The sequence below is a fragment of the Calonectris borealis genome, chromosome 6 (genome assembly GCF_964195595.1).
Source record: "Calonectris borealis chromosome 6, bCalBor7.hap1.2, whole genome shotgun sequence".
Classification (NCBI taxonomy): Eukaryota; Metazoa; Chordata; class Aves; order Procellariiformes; family Procellariidae; genus Calonectris; species Calonectris borealis.
Genome location: NC_134317.1, coordinates 35,810,320 through 35,828,322, shown reverse-complemented (window position 1 = coordinate 35,828,322; position 18,003 = coordinate 35,810,320). Strand labels below are relative to the sequence as shown.

General features: G+C 38.8%; 1 protein-coding gene across 2 annotated transcripts in view; it reads left to right on the top strand.

The window, feature by feature from the left end:
• The window catches only part of COL3A1 (collagen type III alpha 1 chain), a 53,177-nt gene extending 39,121 nt beyond the window's left edge, over positions 1-14,056 (top strand). The window contains exons 32-51 of one of the 2 annotated variants that reach the window (XM_075153682.1): positions 514-567; positions 1,574-1,627; positions 1,732-1,785; positions 2,394-2,447; positions 2,786-2,893; positions 3,067-3,120; positions 3,644-3,697; positions 5,095-5,256; positions 5,389-5,496; positions 6,299-6,406; positions 6,836-6,889; positions 7,076-7,183; positions 7,818-7,854; positions 7,992-8,089; positions 9,356-9,409; positions 9,660-9,767; positions 10,434-10,713; positions 11,220-11,407; positions 11,596-11,838; positions 12,882-14,056. In XM_075153682.1, the coding sequence (XP_075009783.1) occupies positions 514-567; positions 1,574-1,627; positions 1,732-1,785; positions 2,394-2,447; positions 2,786-2,893; positions 3,067-3,120; positions 3,644-3,697; positions 5,095-5,256; positions 5,389-5,496; positions 6,299-6,406; positions 6,836-6,889; positions 7,076-7,183; positions 7,818-7,854; positions 7,992-8,089; positions 9,356-9,409; positions 9,660-9,767; positions 10,434-10,713; positions 11,220-11,407; positions 11,596-11,838; positions 12,882-13,028 (2,127 nt within the window). In that variant the 3' untranslated portion in view covers positions 13,029-14,056. Of the gene's footprint in view, positions 1-513; positions 568-1,573; positions 1,628-1,731; positions 1,786-2,393; positions 2,448-2,785; positions 2,894-3,066; positions 3,121-3,643; positions 3,698-5,094; positions 5,257-5,388; positions 5,497-6,298; positions 6,407-6,835; positions 6,890-7,075; positions 7,184-7,817; positions 7,872-7,981; positions 8,090-9,355; positions 9,410-9,659; positions 9,768-10,433; positions 10,714-11,219; positions 11,408-11,595; positions 11,839-12,881 lie in introns of both variants that reach the window. The other variant, XM_075153681.1, reaches the window with a different exon arrangement.
• The last annotated feature ends 3,947 nt before the right edge of the window (positions 14,057-18,003 follow it).

Sequence of the window (18,003 nt, the reverse complement as noted above, 5' to 3'; positions counted from 1 at the left end):
TTCCCACGAGGCACTGGGTTTGTTCACGTCTTCACTTTTGGCCTGATTTCAGAGGTACTGACTGTGTAGCAGTATTGTTGATTTAGCAGTGAGATATGGGTCCTGTATGTTAAAAAATATAGGATTTTTCACCTGGTTTAATATATGCTAGATATTTTGCTGTGTTAGATCTCTTGGGGGAGGGGTATGTCAAAACAGTTCTAATGACGCTAATAAACAATGAGAATAGTTCATACCATGGGCAAACAGTTTGACATAGACTCCATTTTGAATCAATTTGGGGGTGGGTGGAGGGTCCATCAAAACATTCAGTATCTGATGTTGAATACTGGGCAGAATGTCATCCCCAATTTTAGATTTGTATGATCACAATAAGGAAATCTGGTTATTGAGATACCCTCAGTATGACATCCTCGCCTCAGTAATGTTTTAAGTCTTCTTTCCCCCCCCGCCTTATGCTCATCTTATGCTTGCTTTTTGCTTATGCTTTTTACGTCTTGCTATGCTTGCTAGGGAGAACCTGGTGGCAAAGGTGCTGATGGTATTCCTGGTGCAAGAGGAGAGAGAGTGAGTAGTCTTTAAACATCTAGCAGTTTATCAATTAGCTTCACATAGTCTACACTTAGAACATCAGTAAGCTTACAGTGAATAAATACTGTCTAGGAGAGGTAAAGTAGTAATCCCATTGTATGTCACTCCGGCAGTGCAAATCTAGTTTCGTAAACTAAATTAGACTTAATACCAGTTTTTGTGATTACAGCTGCTTGGATAGATATAATAGAATTTTTTACAAGCAGAAGATTACAATTGACTGGGACAATGTTTTGGAGGGAAAGCACCACTACAAAAGTAGAGAAAATGTTACTAGCTTCCTAAGTTTAGCTGACTGATGAGGAAAATGCTGGTTATAATGAAGCACAAAAAGACATCATGATAGAAAGTGTTCTCATACAGAATACTTCTACACGTTACTATATATAATATATTTATACATCTATATAGCATATACACATAAAAGACACTTGAAATATATACATATATCTAATGAGTGCAGGCAAGCAGTATACACATCAAAATAATGAGGGATGAGAAATACAAAAATGCAGGTTGTATGAGTTGGAGGAAATATAAAAAATGTATTTCAAACCATCAGGTACGCATTAAATTCTCAAGAAACAAAAAAGTCGGGGAGCTAGTCAAGAGATGTTGAACATATGCTGAAGAAATATGGACCAATCATCTATATGAAAAGTTAGGGCAATGGATAACTTCTATTGTCTACCATTGAAAGAGATCTATTAAATTCAGGTGATTTTCTATTAGGTTTAGATGGTGGGGGAAAAAAAAAAAAGGAGGATAAATCAATTGGAGATCTCTCACATCGCAAAATGGTGTGATCTCGGAATGTCTCTCCAAAATGTAGTGTGCAACAACACACTGGCATTGTAGACTTACTTCCATTTAAACATCTTTAGCAATCTGTTTACACGGAAACATAAATGCTATTGATCAAAATAAAGGAATTAACATTGTCATATTTTGATACAAAATATATTATTTTCTAATTGTTTAGGGTAATGTAGGTCCCATCGGTCCTCCTGGTCCTGCCGGCCCACCTGGAGATAAGGTAAAGCATCCTCTGTAACGATGTTTAATACTGTAAACAGTCACACGGATGGCTGTCTCATGGGAAGAAGAAAAACACTTAGTAATCATTCTTGTTCCTTACAGGGGGAGACTGGTCCAGCAGGTGCCCCAGGTCCAGTGGGTTCCCGTGGTGGTCCTGTAAGTGATGATAGTACTTTTCTTCTAAAGTATAACTTTACCATGGCTCCTCTAGCCTAGTATAGATATCAGTGTTGCACCTACCCTATCAGGAACACATGTGACTTGAGTTCAATAAACTAAGCACATACGGCTCCTGTTGACTCTTGGGATTTACAGGTGCTAAGGACTTCAGAAAATCAGTGCTTTCAACAGTGTAAAGGGGTCAGAGGGCTGCAGTGACAGGTCAGGGCAAGAGTGTGAGCAATAGTTGTTTCCATCTTGTCTTACAGCTAAGTAAACTTTTTAAAATACTCTTATGCTTATATTTATATTTTAGATTGATAAAGCAGCACATTTGAATCTCAGTTGGATCTGGGGAACACCATGGATTGTGCTTATACAGCTGTATAAACCCTATATATACAGTTTGTCACACTTTAGACAATTATCAGATAATTCCTGAACAGTTATTTTTAAAGCTCAGGAGCAACTGTTGTTTTGGGTTTTTTTCCCTCCAAAGGCTGATAAGACAAAGAAACTTCAGCAGTATTCATGGGAGTGTTCTCTAACTTGTCAGAAAGATAGGCTTCACTTTATATCTTCCACTACTGACATGTTTTCTACAGGGTGAACGAGGAGAACAAGGTCTTCCTGGACCTGCTGGCTTCCCTGGAGCTCCAGTAAGTATAAATACTTAAAAGCAATTGAATGTGATAGTCAAGTTTTTAGTTTCTCTAAGTTCATCCACATCTTAGAAAGGCTTGCTGTAACCCCTTTAATATACATACCTGCTACATACATTTGATTCATTTGCTACTCTTTCTGTACTCAGTCACACATAGAGGAAAATTTCTTCATCCTTCCCTTCCTGTATTGGTAGACCAATAGAGTTCAAATGCATTCACATTTAATTTAATCTTTAAATTCCCTTCAGAAAAGTTTCTGGATAGAGTTTCTTATCACAGTGATATCATCTGCATATTTTGAGTCGTAAAATAACAATATAATTTTTCTACAGGGACAAAATGGGGAACCTGGTGGGAAAGGAGAAAGAGGCCCACCTGGTCTAAGAGGAGAGGCTGGACCCCCTGGAGCTGCAGGTCCACAAGGTGGTCCTGGTGCACCAGTAAGTTTTTGCTGCTCCTTATTGCTGCAAAGACAGGTTTCTTCAGTTCTCCCTTGGCCTTAAGGTGGCTGGGCCCAAGTGCAAGCATTTGAACGGCCTGAAACTTAATGACACTTCCTATAATTTCTATCTATCTACCAAATCATTTGCTTTATCTGATTCCTTCCATGTAGGGTCCACCGGGTCCGCAAGGAACAAAAGGAGAACGTGGATCTCCTGGAGGCCCAGTGAGTATCTCTTTGACCTTAGCCACTGACAAATGACTCCATGTATTACAACAAACATGATGTAAATATAAAACAAGAACTTCGGTGACTTTAATATCTGCAGTTCAAGAATAATTAAAGTGTTCCAGAAGGAGTAGTTAAAGTTGAGGTGTTTAGTGATCTGGATTACATTGATTTTAATCTGGATTACATTGATTTTAATCTGGATTACATTTATTTTAATGAAAGTAAGGTGCCAAAATAGCTTTGACTCAAAGCTATAAAATGGCTTATCTCAACAGGTATTAGATTTACATGCCATCTATGCCAAGTTTCTCAGAGCTCATTAGCTCACCTTTGAGGTACATATGGGACCTCCCCTTGAAGAACAAAAGAAAAAAAAAAGAAAAAAAATGTTCACTTAATTCCGGTTTTAAGCAAAACAACTAAATATAATTCAAAGTCAGCTGCTGTATAAAAATCAATTTATTCATGTTTTTCCAATTTTCAGAAAATATCAACTAAAAGTATTGATTTCTTATAGGGTGCTGCCGGTTTCCCTGGTGGTCGTGGTCCACCTGGTCCCCCTGGTAACAATGTAAGTTGTCTTATCCCCCTTTTATTCTTACTGAGTGGATATATTTAGACATATATTAATATATTAAACTATATTAAGCTGTGTGTACCTTGACATGAACATAAGTAAAAGCATCTTGAATATGATGTTTGGACTTAGGGAAAAACTTCTGCAAAATAGAGTTTACTCTCCTCTTATTTCATATGGAATAGCAATTCATTCACTTACTGTCTTGATACTTCTTCTTCTATCATGGTTTGCTTTCCAAAGACCATCAAAGTTAGTGGAGTCCTTCTCCTGGATCAGGTCTTTGAGTATTTCTGTTGTTGGCAGGCATCCTGTTTTCTCTCTTGATCTTTTATGATGCGAGAAATATTCAATTCAGGATCTTGAATTGGTATGCATTTTCAAAACTACATTTAGTAGATCACTGTTGAGAATTTTTTTTAGCTGCCTGTAGAATGGAATGGCATAAGATTTAATTATCTTGGGACAGAGGAGTTTGGAAAGATTCTTGTGGCAAATTTTCTTTCTTATGATGTGGCCTACATCTGAAGTTGAATCTACCAGTCTGCAGTGTCCTGTTATAAAAATATATGCTGATGCACCAGCTAATTCCAAGATTTCATACAATATCTGTGTGTGAAGAAAAGCTGTTTCATAATATCCTTGCATATTCAAAATGCACCTACTTTTAACTTGCATAGTAAAAATCAGATTCTGATTTCTGATTCTTTAAAAATTAAGGAAATACAGAGAATACAATGGATTTACCCATTTAAAAATCAAAATTATAAGTTATCCTTTGTTGTATGGTAACTGAGATATAAAGTAAGAAAACGATTATATTTGAATAAACATGTTTATTTTCTGTGTTATAGTTACAGACAGATGCAAATTAGAATATTGCTGAATAAAAAGTAGGATTTTTATTTAAGGTACTATTAAAGTCAACGTAATTCTTTCCATTGATTGGCTGAGCTAAGCGTTTTAATGAAAGACATTTCATTCTGCACGTGTCCAAGACACTACCTTAAAGGTACCTGCAATGAGTGATTCAAGAAATCGGCGGGGTCTGGAACTATTTCAAATTTCCGTGGCAGGGCCCTGGGTAAGGAACGTGTATCCTGTGCCGGATGCATTACAAACACTGGGCATCCAAACGGTGCAGGTGTTGTATTATGCAAACCGTATGTCCAGACAGTAGGGAGAAAAAAATCAGGTTTGAAAGTGGTATGCGAAAGGATTCTCTTTACAAGACCAGATCAGATTTGGGTGCATAGAGGTTGGACCCTAAATCCACTTTCAGGCAATGAATCAAGTCTGGCTGGCTTTCATGAGGAAGGATCAACACCAGTAAGCGTGTGCTACTGTTTCAGATAACACAGCTCACACTCTTCTCTTAAAATTCCTTTTAGGGTAGTCCAGGTCCCCCTGGTAACGCAGGGCCTGCAGGCAAGGATGGGCCTCCCGGACCTCCTGGTAGCGCTGGTTCTCCTGGCAGTACAGGACCTGCTGGAACAAGAGGTGAGCCCGGCTCACCAGGCGAAAAAGGGCCACCAGGCGCACGAGGAGAAAGGGTAAGTACATGTCCAGCCAGGGACCGGGACCATTACACTAATTGACAGGGATTATGTTTGTCAAGAATAAGAAGCCACCTACTGAACGTTGAAGATCCTCAGTATTGACTGATCTGACCTTTTCCTAAACAGGGGGCACCAGGAGAACCAGGTCCTCAAGGCATCGTTGGTGGCCGGGGTAACACAGGCTTGCCAGGTCTGCGTGGCCCAAGTGGCCCACCCGGTATGGCGGGTGCCAAGGTGAGAGTGCATTCACTGCAGCAGTAGCCCCAAAGCTAATGCAACAACTGTAATCCAGCTGCTAAAAATAGCTTTGTGTTACAAAAAGCAATGAATGTGTTGCATATTTAGTGCAGAGACTACAGAATCTACAGTTATTTTTGTTTACATCCATAAGATCAGGCTTTAAAATGTCCGGTAACAAACAACTGTGGGATGTGAGGTTGTCTTTAATCTCTATTCCCAAGAGTCCTGGATCAGCTTATCTAGAAGTATATGACCAGCTTTACCCATTTAAGGAGGGCAATGGGCTATAAACTCCCCTTGAGACAAGAACTGAGTCATAGTTTCACCTACTGCAAGTTGTTTATCTTTGCTTAACTCTCAGTATGTTTCTTGCTTAAATATTATGACCCAAACGGGAAAATATTTTCACCTCCCTCCAGAAAAGGTGGTGTGAAGCTTGGTTTGTATTTTATCACTAATATTGTGATAGAACAGCAACTTTTTTAACTGCTTTGGCTATTGTTTTTGGGCACATAAAAAGAGACATACCCATTTATTATTTCTTAGTTGACAAAGCAATAAGGAACGCTCCTTGGGTTCAATGGCCTTGCATGAATATTACTAGCGATGAAAAGAAATCAGTTTGGCCAAGTTTTTATCTTTCTAATTTTGAGTATTCACAATCACCAAAGTCACACTGGCCCTTCACTTTATTAGGTCTCCTTCATAATCACTGCATATTTAATTAAAGATACATAATATGATGGTATTTCATAAGTACATTATCTGCAATGAAATCCTTTCCCTTTTTGTTCAGGGTGAAGATGGTAAACCAGGCACCAATGGTATCCCAGGAGAACGCGGTGCTCCTGGTCCACAAGGTCCTATTGGACAAAGAGGCTTACCTGGAGAGCCTGGCAGAGATGTGAGTGGATGTGTTAGACCTTCCTGCTAGCTTGTGAATTACAAACAGGAGACTCGGGGAACAAATATGCTTTAAGGTTCACAAAGCCTCCCTCAAGTGCCAGATGCACAGGGGTCTGGACAGATGACATCCTCATCTAAGGTGGTATGGCCTGCTGTCTTTGCTATACCTTTTTACTACCTGTGGACCATGTCTCTTTCTCACTTGGAACTGAACAAGAGACTGGTCTGCCTGTACGCCTACAAAATAATGCAGGTCTGATAGATTTTTTTTTTTTTTTTTTTTTTTTTTTTAATGGGCGCCTCTGCCTCCAGGAACTCTTCCTTCTTGAAAACTTTCTCTTTCTTTGATCAGCATTATTTAAGCTTACTAGAAAACAAGCTGTCTATTCATCCAGCTTATGAACAAACTGTACCACTTTTTTTCTAGGGTAACCCTGGCTCAGATGGCTTGCCTGGACGTGATGGATCCCCAGGAGGCAAAGTAAGGAATCACCAATATCCTTAGGTTGCCAAATAAATGTTATGTAGAGATTACAATATACGTAGCTAGTTCTGTGCTGTATGTAACTTGTTCCTTGAATCTCTTATGCTCCACTGAGTATACTCTTTACATTGTAGTTCTGTAAAACATGAAATTTCTTATCCTGTCAACTGTGACTATCTGCAGGGTGACCGTGGTGAAAGTGGCTCTCCTGGCTCTCCGGGACCTCCTGGTCACCCTGGACCTGCAGGTAACGTTGGTGCACCTGGAAAAGCTGGTGAAAGAGGATTTCAGGTAAGACCAAAGTAAATAGCTTACTGCTTATTTACATAGCTTTCCTATGCAAAGTCCATTTCATGCTGTAATAAAGTGGAAGTTCAGAAGAGTCGTACATTTGTTACTGTCATAGTTTCTTAGCATTGAGGACCTCTTTTATAGAATATCCAGTGGAAAGACATCACAGTTTATGTTCCTCATAACTGTATATAAATTGAGCTCAAAATCCACATACTCCTTAGGATGCCAAAAAGCACATCATCCCACCAGACCCTATCTTAATTTCCATCCCATCTGGTGCTCATGCAGCACAAGCGATGTTATTTATTTAAACTATGGGAGTAACTTTGGAAGTCTTCAAGTTATTTCTGAGAAGTGCTGACACCAGCACAGCTGGAGCACTGAGCACCTCACAAAATGAAGAAAGGGTCCAGTGCACGTGGTATGTATCAGTACCTACAAGCAGCTGAGTAAGACTAACATTGGTAGAAAAAGGAACTGACCAAAATTTTTCCTGATTATGTAGTGGGTGTAGAGCTTACCCTTGTTTCCAAACAGCTGCTGGCTTTGAACATACCACTTATCTGGAAATAAAAAAGTGGTCTAGTCAACTCCAGGTGATCCATGCCGTCTTATTCTTATTGTGTCACAGGGTCCACCTGGCCCTCCTGGCTCTGCTGGTCCTGCTGGTGCTCGAGGTCCTGCTGTAAGTCATATTTAAAGTATTTGTGATATCATACATTCACTATTTCCTGTTATTTGGGCATTTTTCTTATTTCTTTATATATTCCTTTTATTGCAAATCTACTCTTAAAGGGTCCTCAAGGTCCTCGTGGTGATAAAGGTGAAACTGGTGAAAGAGGCAGCAATGGCATAAAGGGTCATAGAGGATTTCCTGGTTCCCCTGGTCTCCCTGGTCCTCCTGTGAGTATTTTGCATTGGATTGGGAATTACAGCTGTTCTTAGTTCCTGTGATTTGGGTCCCAGGTAACTAGTTAGCCTTAACTAATTTACTGAGGAAAGAAAAATATAAAGAACCTGTGTAATTTGATTGTCAAATGTGTTCAAAAGTCCAGATTCCCTGAATCAACCTGAAATAAGTGTTAATGAAGAACTGGAAGAAGCTGCTAGGAGCTAAAGCTGGGTTTGCTAAAATCCCTTTCACCTACATGTCTGCCTTTGCCTGGAACAAACACTTTTTCCATTCATTTATATAGGCGATTTCTGATTAAATTGTAAAAGATAGAAATAGGGGTTGAAATATTTGTCTATTAGGAATCTATGCTAGACAGACATCTAAATCCATGAAAAAGCTACTCAGTCTGAAGACCTCTCTTCTGTCATGCATCTTTTGCAGTAATTAATAGTAGAGCAAAATGGGCACAAAACTGTAAACTTTGTAAACTACTGAATTGTAAACATGTATTACCATTTTGAACAGTTCTTAATGGCTAGAAGAATTGAAGAGTAATAGACAGGCATGCCCTAGGTATTTATGACAAGTAAAAATTTTAAGAGGGATTTATACTGAAAAGAACTATTAATAGCACTTATGATACAAGTGAGAATCAAGGAACCAAAACTCACCTAGTTAATCTACCAATGATGGCAAAAAGATGGAAGTGTTAACTATAAATGCCACCAATACTAACCTATTTAACAACACAATATAACCTGTTGTCTCACTTATAACATGAGTAAAACAAAGTCTGATAAGTTCTTATTTACACTATGACAGCGAGATGATTAATCATTTTTAAACATATGGCTTAGTTCTTTGTGGTGCATACATAGAGCAAATTTTTTAATGCATTTGAAAATATGAGTGTTTGTCAAATTATTTAAATAACTTTACTGGTAATATGATTTTATGGTAATATGCAGCAATTTGAGCCTATAGCTATGTATTCTTATGAATACAAGATTTCATTCAAAGCCCGTTGATGTCGGTTGGCTTTCTTGCATTTTGGATGATATTGCATCACTAATATTTTTTTCATATAGAGAACATCTGATAATTTTTTCTGGTTAAAGAATGGCAACCATTCTTTCTCATATCTGACATAGGCTTTTTATAAGGATGTGTTTCATATAATCTTAAAGATGTTTCAATGTCTCTATTTAAGGTACATCCAGCTAGATACAAAATATTACTGGGAGCTGTATGACTTACTTATCTTTTCTTCGTAGGGTCCCTTGGGTCCACAAGGAGCAATTGGAAGTCCAGGAGCTTCAGGTGCAAGGGTAAGAAAAATTACTTACTTATGTATAACTGGAAGGAAGATTCAGACTGTTTGTTTAAAAAAAAAAAAAAACAAAACAAAAAAAACCAAAACAAAACAAAAAAATTTGCCCATCTTAACAGGCAACAACTGAAGAAAGACACCTGATAAATCAAACAGAAATGTTTGAAATCTCTCACAAAGTATTTCTGAGTTTGAGATTATCTGGTAAACTATTTTGACCATATTATTTGTGTTCAACATTGTTCTAGGGTCCCCCGGGAGCAGCTGGACCACCTGGAAAAGATGGTACAAGTGGCTATCCAGGTCCAATTGGTCCTCCTGGGCCTCGTGGTAACAGAGGTGAAAGTGGCCCTGCAGTAAGTACATTGTGCACACTCAAACAGACAAATCTTCAGGAATTATTCATGAAACATATGGTGCTCTCCCATTTAAATATTTCCCTCAGAAAATTCTGTACTTCATGGTCAGAGTTTGTGGTAGCAGGTATCTAGCTGTCAAGGCTAAATCCAAAAAAATACAGATCACTTGTAGTTCAGTGTAACTGTTGGTGCAGTGGGCGTTGTGTTAGTCTCAGATAATCACCGGCTTTTCTGTGTACAACAGGAAGGCAGGATCTCCTCCTCACTTCAAAGCACAGACTCCCTTTGTGTCTTGGAAGCTATGAAGCGGGTTTCCTAGACTCCTCTAGAGAGGCCAGCACTGCAAAGGTCACTGGCGTAGTCACTTCTCCTAAAGCCGAGAAATGGTTATTCTCTGGATTTTGGTGGAAAGGGTTCCTTCTCCTTCTCAAAGCCCAGACAGAAAAGGACAGTCACAGCTTGACAAAATTAGGAAAAGAAAATTTTAGGAAAATAAAGGCCTGGAAAGTCTAACAGATGTTTATACATAACAAATGCCATTATTTAAAGAATAAGTAATTTAAATGTTTATGTGAGAATTCTCATTTTTTAAGATTAGGGCCCACACAGACTTTTAGTTTTAACCTGTGATCTCTACTCAGCGCTGTGTTCACTATTTATTAGGGTCCACCAGGCCAGCCTGGTCTTCCTGGTCCTTCTGGTCCTCCTGGTCCATGTTGTGGTGGTGCGGCTGCCCTGGGTGCTGGTGAAAAAGGTCCAGTGGGCTATGGATATGAATATCGAGATGAGCCAAAAGAAAATGATATCAATCTGGGTGACATCATATCTTCAATGAAATCAATTAACAACCAGATTGAAAACATCATTAGTCCTGATGGGTCAAGGAAGAATCCAGCTCGTAACTGTAGAGATCTGAAATTCTGCCATCCTGAGCTCAAGAGTGGTATGTTAGGTTTTTATTTTCACCAATGGTAGCAGATCTTGTTTTTTTTTTTTTTTCATGAATGCTATTGTCTTTGAGTATTTAAATGCAGAGATCTGCTATAAAAATGTGATTTGTTTTTTTTAAACAAATGTCATGATAAAGATGATAAATGTAATGCTAATTTTAAACTTTAATTTACTATGCATTTACACAGTATATACACTGACTTCAACTCCACTCTTTACACGCTTACAAGTGAACATTTGATTAAATAATTTTATGGAAAAAAAAAACCATGACAAATATAAGTTCTATATTTACTTCAAATGTCAGTCATATTACAGTATTCACATGAACTCAGTATATTTTTATATCATCTTATTTTCTGTGGCATCTCTTCTGTCAAAATTAATATGCTTCCTAATTTGGCTCAGGAATCTGGCATAGAAATAAGCTTCACCACCATGCAGTCAGATTCTTCTCCAAATGTATTAAGCCCCTTAACATGGTTTTTTTACCTCTAGGAGAGTACTGGATTGATCCTAACCAAGGCTGCAAGATGGATGCTATTAAAGTATACTGTAATATGGAAACTGGTGAAACATGCCTCAATGCTAACCCCAGCACTGTGCCAAGGAAAAACTGGTGGACCAGTGAAAGCAGTGGAAGGAAACACGTTTGGTTTGGAGAATCTATGAATGGAGGCTTCCAGGTAAGAAATCACCACAGTTAACAGCCCAAAAGGTAGTACACATACTGTACTCACATACATCACAACGAACTAATAAATAATCCTGTAATTAAACTAAGCTAAACATTTAGTGTGTGCAATGATAACTATATGGACTGTCCCTAGACATGATTAAACAAAAACTGTTGCTTATGTGTTGCACTATGCAGTTCAGCTATGGAGATCCTGAGCTTCCAGAGGATGTCTCAGAAGTTCAGCTGGCCTTCCTTCGCATCCTCTCCAGCCGTGCCTCCCAGAACATCACCTACCACTGCAAGAACAGCATTGCCTACATGGATCAAGCCAGTGGAAATGTTAAAAAAGCTCTGAAACTGATGAGCTCTATGGAAAGTGAGCTCAAGGCTGAAGGAAACAGCAAATTCACATATGCTGTTCTGGAAGATGGCTGTACTGTAAGTAAACAAGACTTTAGTATGGTAGTTTAATAAATAATTGCCTCTAGAGGACTAGGCCCATAATAAAGGAAGAGAGAGCTTTGCATGACCTAGGTAAGGAAGGGACACGTTACACCTAATCGAGGAAATTTAGATTCTGTACACCAGAAGTGTCACTCCCGTAGCAACTGTAGAAAGTGACTTGCACTCCCATTTAAATCTGTGCTTTACAGGTATATCTCTTTGTTTTAGAGTCAGAGTCAGTGAAGTCACAGTGGCCAAGTTTTGATCCATTCCATGTCAACTCTAGGAGTAGCAGGAATCGTCTTAGTCATACAAGAAAAATCAAGGCTAGCTGATTCAAGCCATGGCCTATGATTATGGGAAGGGGCAAACACGGTCATTTCGCAGATGCAGCGTTGCTTCACTGTGCCTTGCTCACTGCAGCAGGAAGTACTGGAGAGGAGCAGTAACATCGACGAGCATGCTGGTCTATGAGCATCTGCAGCCTTTTCAGTAACAAATGCAAAACACCGTAACACCATCCACAACTTCTCCCTCCTGCTGTTTAGGGTCCCAAGAGCACAACAAACCTGCCATTTAAGGATGCATGAACACATCTACTTTGCAGCCACTTTGTGGCCATTTCTTTAAAATGAACATGAAGAGCTACCTCATTACTGCTGTCACTTTTTCCTGAGGCCAAAACTGCTTTCCAAACAGAGTAGCCATTTGTACCACCTCCCAGCACGCAGAGCACATTTCAGTCCTAAGTCAGAGTGCTAGCACCACTCCTGAGTACTCTACTGTCCATCAGGGATCCCGCAAGGTCTATAGCTCCACAAGACCTTGCATAAAAGGTCCAGAAGTGAAGAACGTCTATCTACATGTTCATTTCTACAGAGACTGCAACCAGTTTTCATGATGTTGAGGGACACATTAATACGGAAAGAGAAAGTATGAAATCCAGTAAACTGTAGGATAACTTTCATAAAGCCCAACGCTGCTTTCTCTAACATGTTGTATTTGTTTTTTTTTTTTTTCTCTTTTTAACTTCACAGAAACACACTGGTGAATGGGGTAGAACAGTCTTTGAATACAGAACACGCAAGACAATGAGGTTGCCTGTGGTTGATATTGCACCCATAGATATTGGTGGTCCTGATCAGGAATTTGGCGTGGACATTGGCCCGGTCTGCTTCTTATAAAACAAAGATCCTGCTCTTTCTGAAACCCCAGCAAACAGATTCGCACTCCAACTGTGCTCCTTTGTTTTAGCCTTGTCATCTAGTACAGGTGACCATCTGTATCCCAGTTATTTATTAACAAAATTTCTGGGGGAAAAATCAATTTGATATCAAGGGTTATTTTTTTTCGCTATTACACAAAGTACAGTAAAAATGCTTTTTTTGCTCTATTTTTTTTACCAAATTCCATCTTCAAAACATGTCTCCGTGGTGCTATAATACAACTTCAACACTTAATAAAACAACACTGTGTTCTATTAGTTGAATGTTAGCCAATTTACAAAGCACTGATTGCTCCCAGTACCAAAGTTTACCCTTCTTTCTAAGATGCAGTCCATAAAGCTAGAAAGACCTCCCTGTTTCAACTACCTCAACATGGACAGAAACTGGGATGTGTCTGATGAGTCATACCAAAAATCAATCAAACAAATTAATCAAAACACATTGGACCCATTGTGGTGGGATCATTTGGTACAAAATTGTCTATTTCTGTACTGATTGGCTGTGAAAAAGTACAGTGTATTTTAAGAGTTTAATACCTTAATGTCAGTAGTCACCGTAATTTTATTGTTGGATTGTATTCTGTTATCAAAGGTGCTTCTCTACTTTCCTGTCATTGCTGGTCAAGACCACTAAAATTAGGGAAGTGTAAAAGACTAATATGATGGTGCTAATGTATTTTTCACTCCTAACTCTGCAAGTCAGGGTTATTGACTTGCTTTAAAAAAAAAAAAAAAAAAAGTAAAGGATTTAAAGCAATTGTAAATGTCTCCTGTCAAAGATCGTCATTGGCATGTCATAGTTGAGAACTTTCTCCCTTCACTCTGTAAAAGTCAATAAAGATGCAAAATTGTGAACTTCTGTCACGTTAACACATTTATAGTGTTGAAGGTTAACCATCTTTGTAAGCTTTTATATGGTTGTTGGTCTATTCCTTACAGAGACACATAATAGAATATCTTAATAAAACTCCTTGTTGTTTCATAAAACTGACTTTTTTTTTTTTTTTACTATTTGTGTCTCTTTCTTCAAACAAATTAATAAGGCAGGACACAACTCTGGTACCACTTTAACTGATTTTTCCAAGATAATTTGTTTGAAGGAAGATTTGGTAATCCTAAGGGATGCAGTTTATGGCATCACACTGTGAAATTTTCTTTCTTACTTTTTCCACTCCTCTCCAGCCAGTGGCTCATATTTTCAAGCATGGTGAGCTTCTCCATCAGCATGGATTCATCTCTGACAGCAAGATCCAAAACAGCGCCCATGGTGTCAGTTTGGAGAAAATATAAGAGCTTAATCCTCCCTCCCCCTAAAAAAACCTGCGTCAGTCTAAATAAATAGGCAGTCATAGGCTACTATAATTTCAGATAGCAGCTTAAATAAATGGCCTAAGGGTCTCCTACAGCGCAGGCTAGAGGCACTAGCAGTTTGATGAAGCTGACAATCTAAGCATCTTGATATTTTTTACGGCCATTGGAGGTGCACAACTAAGTCATCCCCAGACCTCAGCAAAAAATTCCAGGCGATGCAATTACCATAGTAGATTGGTGGTGCCTGAGCTTCAGGCCAGAAGAAGGAAATTAGCTGCACACCAGAATCCAGGCCCATAAAACTTCTCCCGGAGGTAGGTGCTGATAGATACTACTCAGTCTTTCCCATGAAGGAAGTCACAGAGCCTGCCCCCACATCATAACCACACCGCCACGTGTTGCTCCACAGCCCAGGGTCATTAAGGACCCTCTACAACAAGGTCAGACAACAAAAATTTGGGAGAAAAAAATTCAGATTCTTAAAGGTTCTCATTGATGATTATGGATCGTGCATCCTCTGAGAATAGTTTCTGGATTGGACCAAGATAAAAAACTAGGCAGAGAAATGCTGTTTTTTAAGAAACCTCACCAGATTTGAGTCTGAGCCAAGACACTGCCCTGCTCTGGCATCATGGAATTTGGACGTGCCCACACAGTAGCAGAATAGTGAGGATCTGGGGAAACCTTAACAGCACAAATACAGTGTCAACACGGGCATGACTGTACTTAATCCAACATAAGAGAATAGTGCCAACAATTCATAAAAAATACTGGCTTTCACAGGAAACCTCCTCATTTTATGGTGAAAATAGCTACCATTTATGGAAGATGAGAATTACATATACGTAATAATATTAATCTGACATAAATTACATGGTAGGAAGTCTTTTGACTGGAGTTGAAATTTTATGAAAACAGCTGGTAAGAATGCTGGCTGGTTGAAAAATGCGTTGGAAAAGCCTGTTCTTAATCTGCATGGCAAAAAAAAAAATAGCCCCTGTAATCTCCAGGGCTACTATGGCTAGGTGAATGACTGGTAGCAATTATTCAACCTTAAAACTGAAGGTTTGGGGGCTTTTTTCTAAAGAAAACATAGTCATCGTCTTTGATTAATAATTTCTACTAATGAAAGGTGATTACTGGAACGTTTGCAGAAAACGCAAAGAAATAGCCAAGACCACCATAAAATAATTTACTTGATCCAAATACCTTCATTTTTTTCAGAGGGTCACTTATTAAGCCACCATGATTCTGATACTTCTGTACTTTTATAGAAAGGTCTTTGAGATAATAGACATATGAAACAGATCAGGGTAATAAACAAGAATTAGCTTAGAAGATAAGGCTAGCCTTTGGAAGATTTAGATTCTAATCCTATTTTTTTACTCTGATTTACTCTGTCAGCCTGCAAAAGGCTCTAGCTTTTATTTTACATGGGAAATATAATAAAAAAAAAAATCTTACCTGAAACTTTTAGGGTAGCAGCACCATTACTCACTGTTATAGAGTAGCACATCATGTTCATAGACTACAGCACTTCTGGGAATAACCTCCTTTTGTACAGCTAACTAATAGAGGTCTTTCAAGGCTGTATGGAAACACCAACACCTGCTTTCAAGCTCTAAGATAAGTTGATTTTTAGGCACATATTCAAGTGCCTCTTCCTTTGGCATATAAATTTAAAGTTGTATTGGAGAAAAGAAAAAAAAATAATACTGTAGTCTACATAGCTGAAAGAGAGGCATGAAGTTGAAAGAGAGGCACGAACAAACAAGAAAAGAAGTTGCCCACACAGTAGTGAGATGGATATAAGAAATTTCTCATCCTGATCCGCAGCTTCTTACTTAGTCCTTAGTTACACCAGTTGATATTCATACACTTCATAGCACCACATTACTATGGCTCTTCGGGGAAAACAAGAAAAGAAACAAAACAAAACAAAAACCTAAAAAACTGTGCCTCAAAGAGTTTCCCAGATCGTACCAACAGCTTTAAGAGATCACTAATTTAAGTTTTAATATTCATTGGAATTTCACCTGTCTAATTAATTGCAGGTTATCACCTAAAGGTGTAGCTCTTTCGCAGGACAACAGAGCTTTTTTTCTGGTGAATGTGGACTCTCTGACTATTGTCTGTGGCATGGGGACTATTTTAACACCTAATTCCTACATTCTTTATGGAAATTATGTTTAAAAACCCCAGAACACTACAACAATCCAGCAAACCTTTCTCTAACAGAAAAACTTTGCTATCTGATTAGACCTTAGTTTTAAACAATTCATAAACACCTATGAATTACTCACTTACACAGCCTTACCTCCCTTTGGGCAATAGGTAAGGCATCCATGGCCATCATATCTAGCAGCTGCGTGGCTCCAGGCACTGCTTTAAAAACCCCGCAAGCACCCTTTGACAACCCTTGGTGGGTGCAGTGTGAGAAATCACTGCAGAAGCAGCCTGGCTTCAGCAATCCTCCCCGCTGGAGGTAACCACCTAGGGACAGCTACTGGCAAGAGATGAGCCATTCAATGAGTTTGTGTCTCTGCAGCTCTTCACCTCCGTGGGAAGTTTGCAGCTCGAACCGGGCCAGGGCAAACAATTGCTTAGAATGGGGTCATGATGGTTTCTGAATTTGAATAGCTGCTAGGAATTTCTTCTGGAAGCTGGCTAATTATCAACAACTTTCCTTGCTAAAAAAAGGAAGATAGACATTTAAATAAGCAGCAGTGTAATTTGAACCCTCACTTTGTTGTGTCATCAGCTAAGTAGTCTTAAGCCTCTATTTGCAGGCAGTAACTTGAAGGAAGAGATGTCTACCAGAATTTTGAATTTATAAAGGGTAAAGATCTCAACACACACTTTGCCATGCTATGGCTGTCCCGATAGCTTTAGTAGAGAAATTTCTTTTCTAGTGTTCCTTGTCAGCTACACGTTATTTATACAGGCTGGAAAATGTGTTATTTTGGAGGACGGGTTATTATTTATGATGGTAACACAGCTTCACTGCAGTCACCCAATTAGAATATATTTCTTATTACAGATAAAATACCCATTTCAACCAAGACTGAAACCTTAATGGCTCTTTCAAAAAATCATATCTGTTTCTTGTAACCAGGAAAGAAGTCACACCTGGTAGGCTCTGATTTTTAAATGAAGTGCCTCTCTTCTGGAAATGTGAGTAATGAGGGACTTATTGCACAAATCTTAAGCTACAGTAATGTACGAAATACGCATTATGATTTACCATTTTAATTCAACATGTGCTTGTAATCAGATGTCCTTGATTATATCTTGTTATACTCTTAAAGAAAAGCTGTAGGAACCTAGATTTAAAGTATTAGAAGAGAAAGATGCTTTGCAGGAGGTCTTAGGATTCAGGAGATGAAGAGATGCTTACTGTGTTTCTGCCTACCTGTTTACTGGGAGGAGATGAGATATAGTTCACCCTACACTGAGGGATTGCTGTTCCAGGATGAATGAAGTCCACCAGAACAAAATCCTGGTGGTCTTGTCTTCCCACCTGTTCTTTGTCTTGCAATAGCTTCAGCCTAGAGGATGTCTTCTGGAAGCATTGCCTGTAACCCATACACTGCTGCTTTCGCATCACAGCAGCCACTCCTGCT